The sequence below is a fragment of the Saccopteryx leptura genome, chromosome 12, assembly GCF_036850995.1.
Source record: "Saccopteryx leptura isolate mSacLep1 chromosome 12, mSacLep1_pri_phased_curated, whole genome shotgun sequence".
Classification (NCBI taxonomy): domain Eukaryota; kingdom Metazoa; phylum Chordata; class Mammalia; order Chiroptera; family Emballonuridae; genus Saccopteryx; species Saccopteryx leptura.
In genome coordinates, this window is record NC_089514.1 from 57,463,559 (window position 1) to 57,488,901 (window position 25,343).

Consider the following 25,343-nt stretch of genomic DNA (forward strand, 5'->3'; position numbering starts at 1 on the left):
AGAATCAGAAAACTGAAACAGATTACAACAAGTGAAATTGAAACAGTTATCAAAAAATTCCCAGCAAACAAAAGTCATGGACCAGATGGCTTCACAGGCAACGTTTACCTAAAATTCCAATAAAAACTAACACCTATACTTCTCAAGCTATTTCAAAAAATTCAAGAGGAGGGACTTACAAGCCCTTTATAAGGCAAGCATTAACCTCATTCCAAAACCAGGTAAAGACACTACAAAGAAAGAAAACTATACGCCAATATACCTGATGAACACAGATGCTAAAAATCTCAACAAAATATTAGCAAACCAGATCCAGCAATAAATACATCATGATCAAGTGGGATTTATTTTGGGGCGGCAAGGCTGGTACAATATTTGCAAATCAATCAATGTGACTCATCACATAAATAAACAAACAAAAAGGATAAAAATTACATGATAATATCAATAGATGCAGAAAAAGCATTTCATAAAATCCAGCATCCATTTATGATCAAAACTCTCAGCAAAGTGGGAATACAGGGAACATACCTCAACATGATAAAGGCCATCTATGACAAACCCACATTCAATATCATACTCAATAGGCAAAAATTAAAAGCAATCCCTTTAAGATCAGGAACAAGTTAGGGGTGCCCCTTTTCACTCCCCTTATTCAGTCTAGTTCTGAAAGTCCTAGTCATAGCAATCAGACAAGAAGAAGAAATAAAAGGCATCCAAATTGGAAAAGAAGTAAAACTATCATTTTTTGCTGATGACATGATACTGTACATAGAAAACCCTAAAGTCTCAGTCAAAAAACTACTAGACCCGATAAATAAATTCAGCAAGGTAGCAGGATATAAAAATATTCAGAAATCAGTGGCATTTTTATATATCAACAATAGACGGTCTGAGAGAGAAATTAAGGAAACAACCCCCTTCACTATTGCAACAAAAAAAAAAATAAAGTACCTAGGAGTAAATTTAACCAAGGATGTAAAAGGCTTGTACTAAAAAAATAAGACACTGAAAAAAGAAATCAAGGAAGATATAAACCAAGCAAGTAGAAGCATGTACCGTGTTCATGGATAGGAAGAAGAAACATCATTAAATGTCTATATTACTCAAAGCAATCTATAAATTCAATGCAATTGCTATTAAAATACCATTGACATACTTCAAAGATATAGAACAAGTATTCCAAAAATTCATATGAAACCAAAAAAGAACATGAATAGCCTCAGCAATCTTGAAAATAAAGAATAAAGAGGGAGGTATCACACTTCCTGATATCAAGTTATACTACAAGGCCATTCTAATCAAAATAGCTTGGTACTGGCATAAGAACAGGCATACAGATCAATGGAACAGAACAGAGAACCCAGAAATAAACCCATGCCTTTATGGTCAATTGATATTGGACAATGGAAGTAAGGGTATACAGTGGAGTAAACACAGTCTCTCTAATAAATGGTGCTGGGAAAAATTGGACAGGTACATGCAAAAAAATGAAACTAGATCACTAACTTACACCATTCACAAAAATAAACTCAAAATGGATAAAAGACTTAAAAGTAAGTCAAGAAACCATAAACATTGTGGAAGAAAACATAGACAGTAAACTCTCTGATATCTCTCATAGTAATATTTTTGCAAATTTATCTCCATGGGTAAGCAAAATAAAGGTCTAAATAAGCAAATGGAACTATGTCAAACTAAAAAAGTTTTGCACAGTAAAAGACACCACGAACAAAATAAAAAGACAACCCACACAATGGAAGAACATATTTGCTAACATGTCTGATAAGGGGTTAATAACCAAAATTTATAAAGAATTTGTAAAACTCAACAACAGGACAGTAAACAATCCAATTAAAAATGGGCAAGAGAAGTGAATAGACACTTCTCCAAAGAGGACATACAGCCTGACCAGGCGGTGGTGCAGTGGATAGAGCGTCAGACTGGCATGCGGAGGACCCAGGTTCGAGACCCTGAGGTAGCCAGCTTGAGCGCAGGCTCATCTGGTTTGAGCAAAAGCTCACCAGCTTGGACCCAAGGTCGCTGGCTCGTGCAAGGAGTTACTCAGTCTGCTGAGGGCCCGCAGTCAAGGCACATATGAGAAAGCAATCAATGAACAACTAAGGTGTCCCAACAAAAAACTGATGTTTGCCTGACCTGTGGTGGAACAGTGGATAAAGCGTCGACCTGGAAATGCTGAGGTCGCCGGTTCAAAACCCTGGGCTTGCCTGGTCAAGGCACATATGGGAGTTGATGCTTCCAGCTCCTCCCCACCTTCTCTCTTTCTCTCTCCCTCTCTGTCTCTCTCTCTCTCCCTTTCTCTCTCCTCTCTAAAATGAATTAAAAAAAGAAAAAAAAAGAAAAACTGATGATTGATGCTTCTCATCTCTCTCCATTCCTGTCTATCTGTCCCTATCTATCCCTCTCTCTGACTCTCTCTCTGTCCCTGTAAAAAAAAAAAAAAAAAAAAAAAGAGGACATACAGATGGCCAGTAGGCATATGAAAAAATGTTCAAGGTCACTAATCATCAGAGAAATGCAAATTAAAACCACAATGAGATACCACCTCACACCTGTCAGAATGGCACTCATTAACAAAACAACACATGATAGATGCTGGTGAGGATGTGGAGAAAGGGGAATCCTCCTGCACTGCTGGTGGGAATGCAGATTGGTGCTGCCACAGTGGAAAACAGTATGGTGTTTCCTCAAAAAATTAGAAATGAAACTGCCTTTTGACCCAGTTATGCCACTTTTAGGAATATATCCTAAGAATACCAAATCACTGATTCAAAAGGAGAAATGCACCCCCATGTTTATGGCAGCATTGTTTACAATAGCCAAGATCTGGAAACAGCCAAGTGTCCATCAGTGGACGAGTGGATTAAAAAGCCGTGGTCCATATACACAATGGAATACTACGTGACTGTGAAAAAGAAGGAAATCTTACGTTTTGCGACAGCATGGACGGACCTGGAGATTATTATGCTGAGTAAAATAAGCGAGGCAGAGAAAGAAATATATCATATGATCTCACTTATATGTGGATTCTAATGAACAAAGTGAACTGAGGAGCAGAATAGAGGCAGAGGCAGGGTCACAGGGTCTAGAGCAGTGGTCCCCAACCCCCGGGCCACAGACCGGTAACGGTCTGTGGGCCATTTGGTACTGGTCCGCAGAGAAAGAATAAATAACTTACATTATTTCTATTTTATTTATATTTAAGTCTGAACAATGTTTTATTTTAAAAAATGACCAGATTCCCTCTGTTATATCTGTCTAAGACTCACTCTTTTATTTTTATTTTTTGTATTTTTCTGAGGTTGGAAACAGGAGGCAGTCAGACAGACTCCTGCATGCGCCTGACCGGGATCCACCCGGCATGCCCACCAAGGGGTGATTCTCTGCCCATCTGGGGTGTTGCTCTGTCGCAATCAGAGCCATTCTAGCATCTGAGGCAGAGGCCACAGAGCCATCCTCAGTGCCCGGGCCAACTTTGCTCCAATGGAACCTTGGCTGCGGCAGGGGAAGAGAGAGACAGAGAGGAAGGAGAGGGGGGAGGGGTGGAGAAGCAGATGGGTGCTTCTCCTGTGTGCCCTGGCCAGGAATCAAACCTGGGACTCCCGCATGCCAGGCCAACACTCTACCATTGAGCCAACCAGCCAGGGCCCTAAGACTCACTCTTGACGCTTGTCTCGGTCACGTGATACACTTATCCATCCCATCTTAAAGGCTGGTCCATGAAAATATTTTCTGACATTAAACCGGTCTGTGGCCCAAAAAAGGTTGGGGACCACCTGGTCTACAGGGACAGCTGTCAGAGGGAAGGGGGATGATGGGATGGGATCAGAGAAGGTGAAGGGATTAGTGAAATTATATATACATAACACAGAGATACAGATAACAGGACAGCAAATCCCAGAGGGAAGGGCGGAGAGAATTAGGGGAAGGGGGTAAGTGGGGTGGGAAGTGAGGGTATTATATTGAGTGGGACACTTGAATCCATGTTAACAAAATATATGAAAATTAATACATATTAAAAATAAAAAAGCCAAAGCCTAGGAGAAAGACAGGTTGAGGAAGAAGGCTTACTGAGAATTTTGTATACAACTCTCTCCACCCCTCAATGATATATAACTTTCTGCATCTGGGAGGAAGAAAGTAAGTAACTGAGAAAGAATGGCATAAGCTATAACTGTGTGGCCATGTCAGGCCACATCCAGGGGGAAGGGCAACAGAACTCTCATCCCCAATGAGTTTGGGGGTACAGTGCTCCCCTCTCCTTCCGGAGCTCCGGGCAGTGGCAGGTTACAGACGACACCTGCCACACAGTGGTTGGCGAAAGCCAAGTGGAAGTGCATCAAGAGAGGAGAGGCCCCACTAATAGCCCCGAGTTGCCTACAGAATCAGAGACGTGGAGGAAACCAACCCCATCTCCAGTGTGCTCCCAAGTAGTGTGTTGGACACTATTGAGATAGAGGGAAGGAACAGGTGCAAAGAGCACAAGTGAAGAACCAACTCTTCTACATGGTCCTGATAAAGGGGCCAGCCAGGTTGGCCCATGTAACTGAAGGCCAGAGAGGCCACACATCCCCCTGGTTGACAGCATGAGGTCCTCCACAGTGCACTGCAATGTTGCACTCTCTGTTAACAGATGGCCACGCAGAGAGGAGGACATGGAGAATTAGATTATTTGAGTTTAAGCCCAAAATTACTAAAACGGTTGCATTTACTTAGAAATGACCAGATTAAGGTTTCTGCTATTAGAATGAATGAAATATGAAATACTTTGCGCACTACAGCAATACTACTGTTCTTATATTAGAGACAATATAACAAAGGAGAGCTATCTGTTGTTACGTGCTTCTTCCTCTAACACTATACATATGGTGTCTCATTAAGTCCTCATGACCGCCCTATAATTATCACTTTACAGACAGAACTGAGATTTAGAGTCTGCTAAGTCACCAGAGGTCACAGTTCTAAGGTGGTACAGCTGAAACAGGAATCTGGGTGTGGGAGAATCCTTACCAGGATGGGAACCCAGAGCCTGAGACCACATTACCCATGGAGCTCCCTCCTGCTGTTTCTAAATGAGGGCTGGGCATTCTAGCATTAGGCTTGCTGCCATGTCTACACTTCTGAGGCCCTAGAATACATAGCCTTGGTTCTTACTTCTTTTTACCAGACACCATCTCCACGCATCATCATGCTACAAAGGTACTGCTTTAACCAATTCCAGGCTCTCAAGGTTAAGGGGTCAGCTCAACGCCTCCCTCCCTCCAAACTCCATACGCAACCTCATCCTCAGCAACCTTTACTTTTTCCCAACTCCTACGGCATTGCGAATTGGTATGGCAATCTTGGCTAGAGCTAGAATGTCACATCTATTTATAGTATGGACAAATTCCCCAATGAGACCCTAAGTACTTAGAGTTCAGTCTTTTCCTTTTGTACCTCCTACCCAATATCCACAGCAATGTTCTAGTAACTATATTAATACATGCTTACAAAATGTTAAATAAAGAGACCTATTTATTTATTTATTTATTCATTTTTAGAGAAGAGAGAGACAGAGAGGGAGAGAGAGGAGAGACAGAGAAAGAGAAGGGGGGAGGAGCTGGAAGCATCAACTCCCATATGTGCCTTGACCAGGCAAGCCCAGGGTTTTAAACCGGCGACCTCAGCATTTCCAGGTCGATGCTTTATCCACTGTGCCACCACAGGTCAGGCTAAAGAGACCTATTTAGAAGTCTGTCTTAATAAATCACGTGGCTAATTATTTATTCATTCAATATACGATTGAGTGTTTGTGCCTGCCTTGCGCAGGCGTGCAAACTTAGTCACATTATCTCTTTTATAATCATCTAAAGGCAGTTAATAACCCTATTCTGCAGATAAGGAAATTTAGGCTTAGACAGTCTCAATTAGCTTATTTTCCCAAGGATACAAAATTAAAACCTAGTTCAATTTGTACTCGGTCTAGGTCTAACGAGTCTCATCCAGCCTTACCATACTAATCTCTTGGAATACATAATTCCTTTACTCTGTTTCCTCCAATCTCATCACTATTTCAGCTGGGGACATAACAGTGAAAAGGAGGAGGCAACCGAGGGAGCTGGAGGACGTAAAACATTTTTTAAAATATCCAAATCAACTTGGCCCAGGTTAATATAGGAGCAATTCTACTAAAAAGCAAATTGCATAGATGTTTACATATCCCTATAGTTGAATAACGATGTATTTCTCAAAATTAAGAAAGTGAAAAGGTAGACATTTACCTGAAGAAAATATGTAATAAAAGAAATAATTCCAAGGACTAGAAACAACAGTGAGAACAAATACTGTTCTGTCGTTTTGTTTCAGGATCTTCATCTCTGGTAAAAGCCTGTTAAGAAAATAATTAAAGCGTTTTCAATTCAATCACTGAAGAAGTCATTCAGGTTAAGATGCATTTCCTTCTGGCACAGTATTCTAGGTGGGGTGGGGTGTGGGGAAGGTCAAGAGAGCTTTTGTATACGGGGGTCAGAGTGGCTTCTTCGATTAATCTCAAACTTAAAAGATATATGTATATTCCCTTTCTTAGAGGCCAGAGGTCCATCATTCCCAAATCGGCCCAACACTTGCTCTGCTCATACTCCCTCCGGGAGTAATGAGTGCCAAGGTGCCACGCCTACCAGGTAAAGGGGAATTGAGAATGAATGCTCTCTTCCTCCTTTGGTGGGGAACTGCATTGTATGGCAAATCAATGTCTTATACATTGGACATTTCAAATTGTCCCAAGGTGTCTGGAGACGAATCCGCTGACGTGATTTTGGTGAGCCCGAGAGAGGTGTCCGTTTACTCAGAGCAATAAAAGAAAGGTGTTTCTGTGACCCAGCCTTCCTTGTAGGATGGCCGGTCAGAAAGCCAGTAGGAACCACCGCCCGCTGACCCAGCACCACACATGGAGACATCTCCAGATGGTCAGAAGAGCTAATGGGGTGTGCTGGGCTCTAGGAACACTGCAGAGAATAACAACTCTACAGGGAAAGGAGCAAACATCAGCCTAAACAGTGAGCCAAATCAGTGTTATGACACGGCCACATTCTTAACCCAATGCAGTCAACTTTATTCTTTGTAAAGGAAAAAAGCTCTTCAGAAAAAATTAAATGGGCCCTGGCCGGTTGGCTCAGCAGTAGAGTATTGGCCTAGTGCGTAAAAGTCCCAGGTTTGATTCCCAGTCAGGGCACACAAGAAGAAGAGACCATCTGCTTCTCTAACCTTCTCCTTCCCCTTCTCTCTCTCTCTCTCTCTCTCTCTCTCTCTATCTATCTTCCACTCCTGTAGCCATGGCTCCAATGGTTCGAGCAAGTTGGTCCCTGGCACTGAGGATTGCTTAATGGCCTCACCTCAGGCACTGAAATAGCTTGGTTGCTGAGCAATGAAGCAGCAGCCCAGATGGGTAGAGCATCACCCTTGTAGGGAGCTTGCTGGGTGGATCCTGGTCAGGGAGCATGTAGAAGACTGTCTCTCTGCTTCCCACCTCTCATTTAATTAAAAAAAATTAAAAATAGACTAAAAAAAAGAAAGAATTAAATGAATTGTTCCTGATTAGTCATTCCACCAAAAATAATAGCTACCAATCAGTGAGCTCTTACTCTGTGCCCAGCATTATTTGAAGAGAATTTATTTATGCTATTCCTTTTATCCTCATAACTACTTCCTGAGATTTATTTTAACATCACTATTTTACACAGAGGAAAACTGAAGCACAGAGAGGTTAATTAACTTGTTCAAGGTAACATAGCTAAGCAAGTGATGATCCAAGGCAGGGGTAGTCAACCTTTTTATACCTACTGCACACTTTTGTATCTCTGTTAGTAGTAAAATTTTCTAACCGCCCACCGGTTCCACAGTAATGGTGATTTATAAAGTAGGGAAGTAACTTTACTTTATAAAATTTATAAAGCAGAGTTACAGCAAGTTAAAGCATATAATAATAATTACTTACCAAGTACTTTATGTCAGATTTTCGCTAAGTTTGGCAGAATAAATCTTTATAAAACAATTTACGATAAATTTATCTTTTTATTTATACTTTGGTTGCTCCACTACCACCCACCATGAAAGCTGGAATGTCCACTAGTGGGTGGTAGGGACCAGGTTGACTACCACTGATCCCAGGATATAAACCCAAGCAATCTAACCTAGAGCCCACAACCTTAAACTCTGTATCACAAACCTTCAATGAAGCAGATGGCTGGCTGCCTACCTAATATCTAGGAACTAATATGTCAGTCCTGGACCACCTGCTTTTAGATCTATTGCTACAGAAGGAATGAGAAAAACAATAAATCCTCATGTGGAGTTTTTCTTATACACAGCTGAACCCATTCCAAACTAATCCAATTCCATATTTTTCTAATGATGCCACTGTCTGCCTCTCTGCCTGCTAGACAAATGTGAGAAGAGGAATTGGCAAAATATGGGCTACCAGTCAAATGTTTATGTAAAGTTTTAACATGACTGCTTTTGCACTACATTGCCTAAGTCAAGTTAATTGCCACAGAGACCGTATGACCTTCAAAGCCTAAAATATTTACTATCTTACCCTTTATAGAAAAATTTTGCTAACCCCTGACCTAGAACATTGCTCCATACGATCAGACACTGTCTCCTTCTTGCTACTTTTTCTGCCCCTAGAACAGTAGCTGGCACAAGGCAGACACTGAAAAAAAAATTTTTTTTTGAATGAATACATTGAATACATGATATCAACCTGAAATGAGTTAGCCAAGCATAAGAACACCTGAATATTGATGGCGTCTTTTGATAGAATCACAAGTTAGTGTTCGGCTTATGTTTTATGTCGTTAGTGATCAATCTCTTTTTCCACAGTTTCCGTAGAGTAGGGCAAGGGTATCCTCAACTTGTTGTCTTTATGTCACTAAACAGAAAGCATTTTTGCCTGGATTGTAACTTTATTGTTTAAAATGCCATCATTAAAAGCAGGTGCAACCAGCATATGGAAGCTGTTCAATCTGCCTGCATTTTAACACGTGATATGGACATCTTATTGAGGCAGCAGGCTAGGCCGGCTCACGTCCTGATGTGTGTACGTGTCAGAGAACAGCTCCCCTCAAGCCAGCTGGACAATGCATGAGGAACCTCTCTGCACAGTGGTGACATGACAGCTCATTAGGTTTACTCGGAGCAGTGATGGCAGGTAAGGGACAGTCACCTAGTCAGTTTTGCTGACTACTTCAGGGACCTGGTCTGCGGGGCGTTAGTAGAAACTGACTGCTAGGGACAAACGCAGATTCAGAAAATTAGCTTTCCTATCACAGACCAGATTCCTATTCTTACATTGTTAGGCTGCTTAGTCTCAGATGAAGGTATGTGTTTCTTGTGGCTTTTGTATACAGTTATAAACACAAACAATTCATTCTTTAGTCAAGACTCATCAGTAAATTCAAAAAGTAAACATAAACACTTACCCCTATGATCTTTGAAAATATTACTGAAAATGCTGGTTGCAGGCCTCCATTGATAATGGCACAAAATAAGGCCATTCGGTTATATTCAACTTCAGAATTCTCCAAAAGCCAACTGGAGGTACATTTTTACCCTGGAAAACACAAAATATTACAACAGGCTAGTTGAAAAAGAATTGATACTTGATTGATGAACAATTCTTCCATATGCACATTTTTAATGACTATAACTAATTCTTGTTCTTTCATGTATTGATGGCTCTTTATGTTAAAAAATTAAGCACTGACAGATTCCGTTACATTCCTCCTCTATTTTTAAAGAAATAAATGTTTCCACAAATGCAACATTTAGAACATGACAAGAATATTTTCAATGGGAATAAAATAGAAATGTGTGTATTTGAAGACCCATTATAATCTGTCTCTTTCCACAATAAATTTCAGTTCTAAAATTCATGACCTATGAGTTATCATTCATAAAGTCTAAATTGAGTCTAAAATGTTGAGATTTTGGTTTGTGGAACGCTCTGGGGGGTAGGACAGGAGGATTCTGGGTAACCCTTTCTTGTTCCCACTCCTACCCCAGCCCTTGCCCCAAATCCTCCTCCGTACCAAGGCCTCTTTTCCATTAAGCCAGTGGTTCTCAATCTTTCTAATGCCGTGACCCCAAAATACAGTTCCTCATGTTGCGGTGACCCCAAACCAAAAAATAATTTTGGTGGCTACTTCATAACTGTAATTTTGCTACAGTTATGATTCAGAATGTAAATACCTGATATGCATTATGTATTTTCCGATGGCTTTAGGCGACCCCGCTGGGGTCGCGACCCACAGGTTGAGAACCCCTGCATTAAGCTTTTGGTCTTGGCCTTGTGGTGCAGGGATACTCTTGTCAGTTGATTTTATTATTTATTTTTTTTAATTTTTTTAAAATTTATTCTTTTTAGAGAGGAGTGGGGGGGGAGAGAGAGAGAGAGAGAGAGAGAGAGAAGGGGGAGGAGCAGGAAGCATCAACTCCCATATGTGCCTTGACCAGGCAAGCCAGGGTTTTGAACCGGCAACCTCAGTGTTTCCAGGTTGACGCTTTATCCACTGCGCCACCACAGGTCAGGCCTGATTTTCTTATTAGACTGGATTCTGATTCTTTTGGAGACATTTCCAAGGCATTCCTTTCATTTTTAGATTCATCACTTTTGTTTTCTAATTCAATTTCATTTCCTCTTGTCTATAAATAAAATATATGCATAAGGTGGTTAGGCTCAACTAACCAATGAAAATTAATCACTTTCAAGGATGTCAAGGAAAATAGTAATCTGAGTAAATATATAGGAAAAGATAAAGTTAAACAGCCATTTCTTTTTTTTTGTACTATATTTGAAAATGAAAACTACTAAATAAGAAAACCCTATGCTGATAACCCACTAAATATGCTGGAATAACATAGCATCCACTGCATGGAGCTGATCTAATCGTCACCATTCTGTGGGTGTTTGGGCTCAGTCATGTCTGCTTTGAATGAGTGCTGTCAACAGAAACAAGGTACAAGCCATACTATGAACCACAGTGGCTGTTTAAAATTTTCTCAGTGGCCACATTAAAAAGTATAAGAGATGTAAAACCAATATTTTTTAAAGATTTTATTTATTCATTTTAGAGAGGAGAGAGAGAAAGAAAAAGAGAGAGAGAAGGGGGAGGACCAGGAAGCATCAACTCCCATATGTGCCTTGACCAGGCAAGCCCAGGGTTTCAAACCAGCAACCTCAGCATTCCAGGTCGACACTTTATTTACCACGCCACCACAGGTCTGACAGAATTTTTCTAAGTATGCATTTTATTTAACCTAATGTATCTAAGACATGAGCATTTCAACATGCACAAATTTATTGAGATAGTTGCATTCTTTTCTTGGTCTAGGTATTCAGAATGTGGCATGCATTTTCTACTTAAAAACACTTCAATTCAGATTAACAGCTATTGTGCTCAACAGCCATCTGTGACTGCTATGGTATATAGTTCATCTTCAAACCTTTGAAAACTTTAATTTTCTCTAATTATCCTTCTTTATTTTTTTGCCTTTAAAAAGAAGATAAAATATCAAACACACTGATTTAATCCTGAATCCCTCAGTATTGTTTATCTTGTCAAAATAATCAAGTCAACTAACATTTATTATAGCACTAAACACAGCAAAATAGCTATACCTGAGATACTTTAGGAAAACTCTCAACTTAGACTGTACCTGCATTGTGACAAATTTGAAGTAAATGCCTTTCTCTCTCATGAGTTCATCATGATTTCCCTTCTTTACAATGACTCCATCATCCAAACCAGTGATGACATCAGCATTACGAACTGTAGACAACTGATGAGCTATCACAATGGTGGTCCCGCCTTCTCTGGCCTTAAAGAGAAAAAAAAATTGACTTTTGGAAGGCAGCTATGCTATCCACTATACCACCAACGCAAAAATTGACTTTTGAACATAGGAAAAATTTTACGCAAAAATTCATGCACTCAACTTGTATTTACTGAGTATCAATGCCTTGGACATTGTAAAACCATCCAAACTATATAAGGTAGTCTCTGGCTTTAATAAATGTATAGTCAACTGACAACAGTTTAAATGGTATTTTATAATAGAGATATAAATATGATAGTCACATATTAATATCATGTACACCTCTAAATATTTCACTTAACCTCCATTAGCCTAAGTTTACAGTAATAATCAGGGGCTCAGACAAAGTAAAGATCCTACAGCCCAGGCACTGGCCAATCAGAGCAGACATAGAACAGTGTGTCACACTGTTGCACACCAGCTAGCAATCAGTCCTGGGAATCAAAATGTACGATTTCACAGGATATTTGAGTGATCATGATGGACAATAAGTAGGAGGCGACACAGGCCTAGACTTTGGCATTACATTGGTCTGAGTTCATATCTTAGTTCTGCCATTTATGAATTCCAAATCGTATAACCTGTGTGAGGCTCACTTTATTCATACATAAAATGGGGATAATATAATAGTACTCATTTTTTAGAGTAATTAAGGTAACTAAATAAAATAATGCACATGAAGGATTGTGACATACACACAGGAAGTAGTAAATAAATGACACTTATGCCTAGGTGGAAGCAGTAATGGAAACACTAAGGAGCTATGTAAATGTTCTTAAATGTCAATCATTTTTATTTTATAATTTTTTTAAAATTTTTATTTTATTTAGTGAGAGGATGGGGAGGCAGAGACAGACTCTCGCATGCACCCCATCCGGGAACCACACCCATCATGCCCACTAGAGTGATTCTCTGCCCATCTGGGGCCCTTACTCCGTTGCAGTAGGAGCCATTTTTCAGTGCCTGAGGCAGAGGCCCTGAAGCCATCCTCAGACCTGGGGCCAACTCACTCATTTGAGCCATGGCTGCAGGAGAAAAGAGAGAAAGAGAGAAAGAGAGAAAGAGAGAGAGAGAGAGAAAGAGAGAAGGCAGAGGAGAAGTGGCAGAGAAGATGGTTGCTTCTTCTGTGTTTCCTGATCAGGAATTGAACAGGGACTTCCACACTCCTGGCTAACAGTCTAGTGCTGAGCCAACCAGCCAGGGTCTGGATGTTTTCAAGAAAAGGGGGAGAGGCCCTGGTCGGTTCACTCAGCGGTAGAGCATTGGCCTGGTGTGTGGAAGTCCCACGTTTGATTCCCAGTCAGGGCACACAGGAGAAGTACCCATCTGCTTCTCCCCCCTCCCCCCTCTCCTTTCTCTCTATCTCCCTCTTCTCCTCCTGCAGCCAAGGCTCTATTGGAGCAAAAATGGCCCAAGAGCTGAGGATGGCTCCATGGCCTCTGTCTCAGGCACTAGAATGACTTCGGTTGCAGCAGAGCAACGCCCCAGATGGGACGAGCATCACTCCCTGGTGGGCATGCGGGTGGATCCTGGTTGGGCACATGTGGGAGTCTGGCTTCTCACTTTGGAAAAATACCAGATAAAAAGGTGGGGAGCATGTGAAATTCCCCCTAAGATTTATAGTCTAATGAAAAAATTTTTAAGTGCAACCTTTTAAAATAGTTTTTATTTATAATTTAACCCACAGTTTTATTGTAGGAAAATAAGAAAACACAGATGTAACATTAGAGAAATCCACAATTTTGGATCACAAAATTTTTATAACCTGCATTTTCTTCCCTCAACTATTTATTAAGCACAATGACAGAATGTTCAAAGGGACATGCAGTGTTGTTTTATTATTAGGGAGGGTAAGAGTTGGAACAAATATGAGTTCATCCTTGAATTCTACTGTGACTTCAACTCAGAGCACTTTTAGGTCTCTACATTTTCATCCTCAGAGAGCATCTGGTTCCTTAAAAGAACCATATACACAGAGAAATAAACAGAAATTAAACAAACAGATCCAGAGGCCTGATGGTTTGATTCTGATAGTGGAAGAGATCACTTTAGAAGTGACTGGAAATTTCCTTTTTTAAAAATCATACAAAAGGCCCTGGGTAGTTGGCTCAGTGGTAGAGTGTCAGCCTGGCATGTGGATGTCCCAGGTAAAATTCCTGGTCAGGGCATAAGAAGAAGTGACCATCTGCTTCTTCACCCGTCCCCCTCCTCTCTCTCTCTCTCTCCCTCCTGCAGCCATGGCTCAACTGATTTTTCAGCACATTGGCCCTAAGCACTGAGTATAGCTCGTGGAGCTTGTGGAGCTTTTGTCTCAGGTGCTAAAAATAGCTCTGTTGCAAGCATGGCCTCAGATGGGCAGAGCATTGGCCCCAGATGAGGTTGCCAGGTGGATCCTAGTCAAGGTGCATGCAGGAGTCTATCTCTCTATCTCCCCTCCTCTCACTTGGAAAAGAAGAAAAAAAAATACTGAGAATAATTTATGGTGAGATGTTCTGACACTTATAAGTCAGGCTGGTTTGAATTGAGGTTCTCAGACCTTATCCAGGGCTGCCTGAACCACAGCTTCACTTTCCGTGTCCAAGGCCGACGTGGCCTCATCCAGCAGGAGGATCTTGGGGTTGCAGACCAGGGCCTGGGCGATGGCAATTCTCTGTTTCTGTCCCCCACTCAGCTGTGCCCCCCTCTCTCCAACTAGGGTGTCAAATTTCTACAATATAGAAAACACGGGAGGATTTAGCAAAAGAACAAGCTACTTCAGCTCTCATTTTAAGATGGGAAGGAATCCCCTACAATGCCAGCCTCCTGGTTTCTTTAAACTTAGCAATAGTCAACCTCCAGTTTAAAAATATATGCGGAGGATGACGTCAGAGTAATGGCGGAGTAGGAAGCGATACCGAAAAATCTCCCCCAAAACTCAACAAGATCTTCAACCAGAAACAGAAAAACCTATCCTTGGAGCCTCCAGATGTTTCACAATACACCCAAAGGTATGGTCGAGCGAAAAATTGGCTAAATATATAACCAAACCCCGAAGGAAATAGGGAGTAAGAAATGCTCCGCCTTCTTCACTAACCTAAACAGGGCGGCTTTCACTGGGATCCGTGAATATAGAAACTGAGGCGGGCAAAGGGGGTGAATAGATCCAGGCCGCGGCAGAAACAGCCGAACCAGGTTGTGGCACGGAGATCCAAGCCGAGGAAAAACTGTTCCTGTGGCAACCCGGGCAATACAGCTAACACTCGCGCCAAACCCAGACAAAGAAAGACAAGCGGGGCAGCCATTTTACCCGATCTCCTGGTCAGCGCGCGCAGATAGTGGGCGAGAGATTCCTTTCAAAGCCCTGGGAGTGGGTGCCAGTGTTGTCCCACAGAGAGGCAGAGTCAGAGGCCTTTGTGTGGGCCGAAAGCGGAATCTCTGGGCAGCCCCAGCACCCTGGGAAAGCCGCACGGGAGGGAGCGAGAAATAATTCCAATGGTGGAACTTTTCCATGCTGGTGGGGGTTTCACTCAGAGGGAAACGCGGCCGGCCTGATATCCTGGTCTGCGCGCGCAGATAGTGAGCGAGAGATTCCTCCGAGTGTCTCGGCAGTGCGCGCCCGTGTTATCCCACAGAGGGGCAGAGTCAGGGGCCTTTGTGTGGGCCAAAGTGGAATCTCAGGCTGCCCCAGCACCTTGCAAAAGCCGCGCACGGGGACGGAGCGAGAGCCAATTCCAACGCTGGAACTTTTCCATGCGGTTGGGGGTTTCACTCACAGCGTGAGACTGCCGATCTGATATCCTGGTCTGCGCGCACAGATAGTGAGCGGGAGTTTCCTCCAAGTGCCCCGGGAGTGGGTGCCCGCCTGTGTTACGGGACAGAGTAGCAGAGCCAGAGGTCTTTGAGTGGGCGGAAGCCCCGCCTGATTATGCTAGCAGCTCTGACTGACTGAGCCATACCCAGAGCCCTGTGCTGAGTGGGAATAGAGCCAGCTCTTTGAGCCTCTTACTATCCAGGCAGAGGCAGAGGCAGCAGCAACCCCATAGCTGGATTATCAGGCTACTAATTGAGGAAGGAAAGACTAGGAGAAATGCTCCAGGAACACGGACTCTCTCACTGTTGGACCCTATAAATGCTAATGAGCCTCGACTGCCAATGAGACTAAAGCACAATACATGACATCGCCATAGAGACTTATCAACTGCAAACCTCTACCTGAGCATGCCAAAGGGGCAGAACCTGGGGTACAGAGTCACCGACCAGGAAGAGGGAGAGAAAAGAAAAAGCAAGAAGATAACCTCTCAAAATCAACAATAATCTGCAGACTTTATAACCTATCTCATTTTATTATATTTGTTCATTTGTTTCTCTTCATTCTTGATATATTTTTTTTCCTCCTCCAATTTGGCCGATTAACTCTCTGCCAGTCTTACTATCTCCTCTACTTGAACTACACTACCCATAAGTGTTACATCTCCCATTATCTTTTCTTTCCTCTTCCTTTCTCTCTATGAGGGTTGCACTCCAAAACCCTTAACTCTCTCTCTCTCCTCTTTTTTCTTTTATCTTCTTTTAGTGGTTCCCTATTTTTTTCTCTCTCTCTCTTTCTTTTCTCCCTCTATATTAGTTTCTTCCTTTCTCCTTTACATCTCCTCTCATTCAAACCTCAATAACAAACAAATTATCTTATCTGGGACTCAAACTTATATTTGTGGCATTTTGGGGGGTTTTTACTTCACCTTTTTAACTTACTAGCAGTGCTCCCATCCCTGGCTCTCCATTTTATCTAGTTCTTGTTCCACTAAATACAATAGTAATTTTTTAATTTGTCCCCCCATTTTTCTGTTTCCCTCTTATTCCTCTCATCATAAATCTTAGTCAACCAACACTTAAAAGCAAATCACTTTATTCTTGAACCAAATTTTTTCCTTATTTGCTTTTTGTGGATCCATACCCCCTTCATTTTTCTTTCTTTTTTTTGTTTTTTGTTTTTTTTGTTTTTTGTTTTTTGTTTTTTGCCCCTTTATTACTTTTCCCCAATTCAGGCCCTCCAATACAGGCATTGTTTGTTATAATTCACAGTTCACCACAAGATTTTCTCAGGAAAGAGGGGAGAGGAGAGGAGAGGAAAAAAGGAGGGGGGGGAATAATTTCCTTTTTTTAAAATTTTTATTTTATATTTCTCTATTTCATTATTAATTTTTTTTTAAAAAAAAACTCTTCGATTTTTTATTTTTTTAACTTTTTATTCTTTATTAAATCTCATTAATACTATCAACAAAACCACCCTCAGATGCCATTAAGGAAGAGAAAATCAAATATCATGGATACAAAAGAAAGAGAGGTAACACAGCTAGATGAGGAAAAATCTATGGAGAAAAAATTTAATATATTGGAAACCTTGGAGCTAAATGACAGAGAATTCAAGATAGAAATCCTGAAAATCCTCCGAGATATACAAGAAAACACAGAAAGGCAATTTAGGGAGCTCAGAAAACAACTCAATGAACACAAAGAATATATGTCCAAGGAAATTGAAACTATAAAAACAAATCAAACAGATGAAAAACTCAATTCACGAGTTGAAAAACGAAGTAACAAGCTTAGCTAATAGAACAGGTCAGATAGAAGAGAGGATTAGTGAAATAGAAGACAAGCAAATTGAGGCACAACAGAGAGAAGAAGAAAGAGACTCAAAAATAAAAAAAAATGAGATAGCCCTACAAGAATTATCTGACTCCATCAAAAAGAATAACATAAGAATAATAGGTATATCAGACGGAGAAGAGAGAGAAAATGGAAAGGAGAGCATACTCAAACAAATAATAGATGAGAACTTCCCAAGCCTGTGGAAAGAACTAAAGCCTCAAGTTCAAGAAGCAAACAGAACTCCGAGTTTTCTTAACCCCAACAAACCTACTCTAAGGCATATCATAATGAAATTGACACAAACCAACAGCAAATAAAAAATTCTCAAGGCAGCTAGGGAAAAGAAGAATACAACATTTAAAGGAAGGCCCATTAGATTATCATCAGATTTCTCAGCAGAAACTCTACAAGCTAGAAGAGAGTGGACCCCAATATTTAAAGTCCTGAAAGAGAGGAACTTTCAGCCACAAATACTATACCATCAAAGCTATCCTTCAAATATGAAGAAGAAATAAAAACATTCACATATACAGAAAAGATGAGGGAATTTATCATCAGAAAACCCCCACTCCAGGAATTACTAAAGGGGGTTCTCCAATCAGATACAAAGAACAAAAAAAAAAAAACAGAGCCACAAGTAAAAGCTCCAAGAAGAACACAATAAAACCAAATTTAAACTGTGACAACAACAAAAGAAAAGGGGGGGAGAAGATGGAGATTAACAGAAGCAAAGGACGATGGAGTGCAAAAGTACTCACAAAATAGTTCGCTACAATGAACAGGGTAGGAACCCTTTTCATTACTTAAAGGTAACCATCATTGAAAAAATCACCACAGATGCACATGAAATAAAAAAGATAGCAACAGAGGAAAGATGTATGGAATACAACCAAATAAAAACAAAAGATAGAAAAACAAAAGAGAAGGATCAAACAAGACACAAAACTAACAGAAAGCAATCTATAAAATGGCAATAGGGAACTCACAAGTGTCAATAATTACACTAAATGTAAATGGATTAAACTCACCAATAAAAAGGCACAGAGTAGCAGAATGGATTAAAAAAGAAAATCCAACTGTATGCTGCCTACAAGAAACTCACCTAAGTAACAAGGATAAAAACAAATTCAAAGTGAAAGGCTGGAAAACAATACTCCAAGCAAATAACATCCAAAAAAAAGCAGGCATAGCAATACTCATATCTGATAATGCTGACTACAAGACAGCAAAAGTACTCAGAGACAAAAACGGCCATTTCATAATGGCTAAGGGGACACTGAATCAAGAAGACATAACAATTCTTAATATATATATGCACCAAACCAAGGAGCACCAAAATATATAAGACAGCTACTTATTGACCTTAAAACAAAAACTGACAAAAATACAATCATACTTGGAGACCTCAATACACCGCTGATGGCTCTAGATCGGTCATACAAACAGAGAATCAACAAAGACATAGTGGCCTTAAACAAAACACTAGAGCACCTGGATATGATAGACATCTACAGGACATTTCATCCCAAAGTGACTGAGTATACATTTTTCTCCAGTGTACATGGATCATTCTCAAGAATTGACCATATGTTGGGCCACAAAAACAACATCAGCAAATTCAGAAAAATCGAAGTTGTACCAAGCATATTTTCTGATCATAAAGCCTTGAAACTAGAATTCAACTGCAAAAAAGAGGAAAAAAATCCCACAAAAATGTGGAAACTAAACAACATACTTTTAAAAAATGAATGGGTCAAAGAAGAAATAAGTGCAGAGATCAAAAGATATATACAGACTAATGAAAATGACAATACGACATAACAGAATCTATGGGATGCAGCAAAAGAAGTGATAAGAGGGAAGTTAATATCACTTCAGGCATATATGAACAAACAAGAGAGAGCCCAAGTGAACCACTTAACTTCACAACTTAAGAAACTAGAAAAAGAAGAACAAAGACAACCCAAAACCAGCCGGAGAAAGGAGATAATAAAAATCAGAGCAGAAATAAATGAAATAGAGAAGAGAAAAACTATAGAAAAAATTAATAGAACAAGGAGCTGGTTCTTTGAAAAGATCAACAAAATGGACAAACCCTTGGCAAGACTTACCAAGGAAAAAAGAGAAAGAACTCATATAAACAAAATCCAAAATGAAAGAGGAGAAATCACCACGGACACCGTAGATATACAAAGAATTATTGTAGAATACTATGAAAAACTTTATGCAAGTAAATTCAACAACCAAGAAGAAATGGATAAATTCCTAAAACAATACAACCTTCCTAGACTGAGTTAAGAAGAAGCAGAAAGCCTAAACAGGCCTATTAGTAGAGAAGAAATAGAAAAAACCATTAACAACCTCCCCCAAAATAAAAGTCCAGGCCCTGACGGCTATACCAGCGAATTTTATCAAACATTCAAAGAAGACTTGGTTCCTATTCTACTCAAAGTCTTCCAAAAAATTGAAGAAGCAATACTTCCAAACACATTTTATGAGGCCAACATAACCCTCATACCAAAACCAGGCAAGGATGGCACAAAAAAAGAAAACTACAGACCAATATCTCTAATGAATACAGATGCTAAAATACTAAACAAAATACTAGCAAATCGAATACAACAACATATTAAAAAAATAATGCATCATGATCAAGTGGGATTCATCCCAGAATCTCAAGGATGGTTCAACATACGTAAAACGGTTAACGTAATACACCATATCAACAAAACAAAGAACAAAAACCACATGATCTTATCAATAGATGCAGAAAAGGCTTTCGATAAAATACAACACAATTTTATGTTTAAGACTCTCAACAAAATGGGTATAGAAGGAAAATATCTCAACATGATAAAGGCCATATATGATAAACCATCAGCTAACATCATATTAAATGGCACTAAACTGAATGCTTTCCCTCTTAAATCAGGAACAAGAAAGGGTTGTCCACTCTCTCCACTCTTATTTAATGTGGTACTAGAGGTTCTAGCCAGAGGAATCAGACAAGACAAAGAAATAAAAGGCATCTATATCAGAAAAGAAGAAGTAAAGGTATCACTTTTTGCAGATGATATGATCCTATACATCGAAAACCCCAAAGAATCCACAAAAAGACTACTAGAAACAATAAGCCAATACAGTAAGGTCGCAGGATACAAAATTAACATACAGAAGTCAATAGCCTTTCTATATGCCAACAATGAAACAATTGAGAATGAACTCAAAAGAATAATCCCCTTCACGATTGCAACAAAAAAAATAAAATACTTAGGAATAAACATAACAAAGAATGTAAAGGACTTATATAATGAAAACTATAAACCATTGTTAAGGGAAATCGAAAAAGATATAATGAGATGGAAGAATATACCTTGTTCTTGGCTAGGAAGAATAAATATAATCAAGATGGCTATATTACCCAAAGCAATATACAAATTTAATGCAATTCCCATCAAAATTCCAATGACATTTTTTAAAGAAATAGAGCAAAAAATCATCAGATTTATATGGAACTATAAAAACCCCGAATAGCCAAAGCAATCCTAAAGAAAAAGAATGAAGCTGGGGGCATTACAATACCTGACTTCAAACTATATTATAGGGCCACAACAATCAAATCAGCATGGTATTGGCAGAAAAATAGACACTCAGATCAATGGAACAGAATAAAGTCCAGAAATAAAACCACATATATATAGTCAAATAATTTTTGATAAAGGGGCCAACAACACACAATGGAGAAAAGAAAGCCTCTTCAATAAATGGTGCTGTGAAAACTGGAAAGCCACATGCAAAAGAATGAAACTGGACTACAGTCTCTCCCCCTGTACAAAAATTAACTCAAAATGGATCAAAGATCTAAACATAAGACCTGAAACAATTAAGTACATAGAAGAAGACATAGGTACTCAACTCATGGACCTGGGTTTTAAAGAGCATTTTATGAATTTGACTCCAAAGGCAAGATAAGTGAAGGCAAAAATTAATGAATGGGACTACATCAGACTAAGAAGTTTTTGCTCAGCAAGAGAAACTGATAACAAAATAAACAGAAAGCCAACTAAATGGGAAATGATATTTTCAAACAACAGCTCAGATAAGGGCCTAATATCCAAAATTTACAAAGAACTCATAAAACTCAACAACAAACAAACAACCAATCCAATAAAAAAATGGGAAGAGGATATGAACAGACACTTCTCCCAGGAAGAAATCCAAATGGCCAACAGATATATGAAAAGATGCTCATCTTCTTTAGCTATTAGAGAAATGCAAATCAAAACTGCAATGAGATACCACCTCACACCTGTTCGATTAGCTATTATTAACAAGACAGGTAATAGCAAATGTTGGAGAGGCTGTGGAGAAAAAGGAACCCTCATACACTGTTGGTGGGAATGTAAAGTAGTACAACCATTATGGAAGAAAGTATGGTGGTTCCTCAAAAAACTGAAAATAGAACTACCTTATGACCCAGCAATTCCTCTACTGGGTATATACCCCAAAAACTCAGAAGCATTGATACATAAGGACACATGCAGCCCCATGTTTATTGCAGCATTGTTCACAGTGGCCAGGACACGGAAACAACCAAAAAGCCCATCAATAGATGACTGGATAAAGAAGATGTGGCACATATACACTATGGTATACTACTCAGCCATAAGAAATGATGACATCGGATCATTTACAGCAAAATGGTGGGATCTTGATAACATGATACGAAGCGAAATAAGTAAATCAGAAAAAACCAGGAACTGCATTATTCCATACGTAGGTGGGACATAAAAGTGAAACTAAGAGACATTGATAAGAGTGTGGTGGTGATGGGGGGGGAGGGGGGAAAGGGAGAGGGGGAGGGGCACAAAGAAAACTAGGTAGAAGGTGACAGAGGACAATCTGACTTTGGGTGATGGGTATGCAACATAATTGAATGACAAGATAACCTGGACTTGTTATCTATGAATATATGTATCCTGATTTATTGATGTCGCCCCATTAAAAAAATAAAATTAAAAAAAAATATATATGCCTCCCACAAGTTGGTGCTGCTAGAGCTTTAACATCTGAAAGTCATCTAGATTCCCTTCATAGGTTCCTCCCCTTTACAGAGTCTTAAGTTATTATCCACTGGGTCAGCATTCTATTCTTTCAATCTTTAGCAGGACAAAGACCAAGCAGGACTTACATTGGGCAGCTTCATGATAAAGTCATAGGCATTGGCTTCCCTCAGCTTGCTCAATCTCATTCACGGTGACATATTCATGGCCATAGTGAATGTTTTCAGCAATTGTAGTGGCAAACAACACAGGTTCCTGACTCACCACACCAGTAATTTCCCACAGATACCTTACGTTTATGGTCCTAATGTCCTGTCCATCAATACTGACCTGAAATGAAAAGTACGTGTACATTTCATACATTGTGGAGCTGACACGTGTGATCGGCAGCGGTACTGTGATTGCTGCGTCATCCCGCTCAGCAAGTGCCAGCTCACCATGCCCTCCACGGGGTCGTACAGCCTCTGCATCAGCTGGACCATTGTGCTTTTCCCACAGCAGCTGTTCCCCACCAGGGCCACCATCTGTCCACTCTGAACCTGCAGGTTAAGGCCCTTCAAGATCTACCAGGAGGAATGAGAAATAAACTTAAAAGCAATACACATGCTGCAGATGGCTTTTCCAGTCTACCTGAATCATTACCAGCTAGAGCAGTGGTCATTGGGAATTGGACGTGAGCTGCAAAGTATAGAATTGTGACAACAATTCCAGTGCCATGCAGACTTTTCCTGGATGTGGACTTTTCCTGGACTCCTCTTTTGTGACAGCTCCTAATGGACTGAACTGGGGTTGGGTTGCATTTGCAGGGATCTGGAATGGTGTTGATGCCAACTTAGACTTGGTGAACATGTTAAGGACACTACTCTTTTATGGATTCTTGCTGTACTGGCCAAGAGTTTGCTTAAAGGCCTTAATCACTGTAAAAAAAAAAATAGAAGACTGGATAAAGAAGATGTGGCACATATACACTATGGTATACTACTCAGCCATAAGAAATGATGACATCGGATCATTTACAACAAAATGGTGGGATCTTGATAACATTATATGGAGTGAAATAAGTAAATCAGAAGAAACCAAGAACTGCATGATTCCATACATTGGTGGGACATAAAAACGAGACCAAGAGACATGGACAAGTGTGTGGTGGTTATGGGGAGGGGGGAAGCAGGGAGAGGGAGAGGGGGAGGGGGAGGGGCACAAAGAAAACTAGATAGAAGGTGACGGAGGACAATCTGACTTTGGGTGATGGGTATGCAACATAATTGAATGACAAGATAACTTGGACATGTTTTCTTTGAATATATGTACCCTGATTTATTGATGTCAAAAAAAAAAAAAAAGAAAAAGAAAATCTTTCTGGGACTTTGCTAAGAATTTCATTAAACCTATATATCAGTTTCAAGAGAAAAAAAATAAAAGCAATACACAGACATTGGAATATGAACTGACAGTTAAATTCAAAACGAGGTTTAAATAACCATATTCTTTCACAATCTCTAAAGGAAAGAACCAGAAACTCTTCATCCAATACATTGTTGAATCTTGGATTAATCATTTATCATTGTACCTTAAACTTCTTTTTGAGATGGGTAACTGAAGTGGACATTTTTGAACTCCAAATTTCCCTTAATATTATCTGGTTTGTATTCATTCTTCAAATAGCTGTCAATGCTTGGTTTCTAAAGCAATAAAATTTCAGAAGATTACTAAGTCACAGAAACTACTTTCAGGGATATTTGTGGAGAGTTAGAAGAAAATGATAAATCTAACTTTAAGTAGAAAAACTTTTAAAAAGCTGGATAAATAGCCAGCCTAGACTTACATGGGCAATTATCTTGAAGATTTCATAAGCTACTCCTCGTGCATTTGCAAATGCTTCAATGCTTGGAGATGCACGTCCAATACTAAAAGCCCCAACTAATACAGACAAGAAAACCTAAAGAATGTGAAGAAAACCCATCAAGTTATTTAGGTAGTGTTTCATACAATTTTTTTCATATATTTTTCTTTTAACACACAATGGATTAAATTTTAAAATGGCAAGGCAACATATAAATATTGAGTGTTAAAATATTTTTAAAAGTTTTAGTACTCTTCAATTTAAAATGCAAAATTAGTTTTACTTGCTCACTGAAACAATGGTGAAAGTTCAATGGGACCACAATATTATAATCTAATGTTTTAATATTTCTTGAATGACCAAGAATTTTGGTTTAGATCATCAGCAGAGGATAAAGCCTCATAAGAGACATAGAATATTTAGGTCTGAATCTTGGAATTAGTACTAACTGGCTATATGTCTTAGGGCAATTCATCTAGTTTCTGGGCTTCAATTTTTCATTTGTGAAAACAGGCAAGATTCTGTTTTCCCAACCCAGCAACCTTAGAGCTGGTGTAACAAATGAAACAGTATATATAAAAAAATTTTGTAAATTATAAAGCACACATACCTAAGGCATTATTCTTTATTAGGCTGTCTTCCCCCCCCCCCCCCCACCAAACTGTGTTGTCCTTGAGGTCTGATAAACCGATTTTCGTTTTGGGTTTTGTTTTTTTTTTCATTTTGCCCAAATCAGTTTCTTTTTTTTTCTTTTTTAAATTTATTTATTAAATTTAATGCAGTGACATTGATAAATCAGGGTACATATGTTGAGAGAAAACATCTCTAGATTATTTTGACATTTGATTGTGCTGTATACCCCTCCCCCAAAGTTAAATTGTCTTCTGTCACCTTCTATCTGGTTTTCTTTGTGCCCCTCCCCTCCCCGAACCCCTCTC

The 25,343-nt window shown here is 39.7% G+C and overlaps 1 protein-coding gene across 1 annotated transcript in view; it reads right to left on the reverse strand.

Annotated features, from left to right (window-relative positions):
* LOC136383889 (ATP-dependent translocase ABCB1-like) overlaps window positions 1-25,343 on the reverse strand; it is a 120,775-nt gene that overhangs the window by 43,191 nt on the left and 52,241 nt on the right. The window contains 13 exon segments of the mRNA XM_066353793.1: window positions 6,282-6,343; window positions 6,346-6,388; window positions 9,480-9,544; window positions 9,547-9,610; window positions 10,320-10,380; window positions 10,595-10,701; window positions 11,716-11,877; window positions 14,411-14,581; window positions 22,691-22,733; window positions 22,735-22,892; window positions 23,000-23,125; window positions 24,140-24,244; window positions 24,388-24,501. Of these exon segments, the coding sequence (XP_066209890.1) occupies window positions 6,282-6,343; window positions 6,346-6,388; window positions 9,480-9,544; window positions 9,547-9,610; window positions 10,320-10,380; window positions 10,595-10,701; window positions 11,716-11,877; window positions 14,411-14,581; window positions 22,691-22,733; window positions 22,735-22,892; window positions 23,000-23,125; window positions 24,140-24,244; window positions 24,388-24,501 (1,281 nt within the window).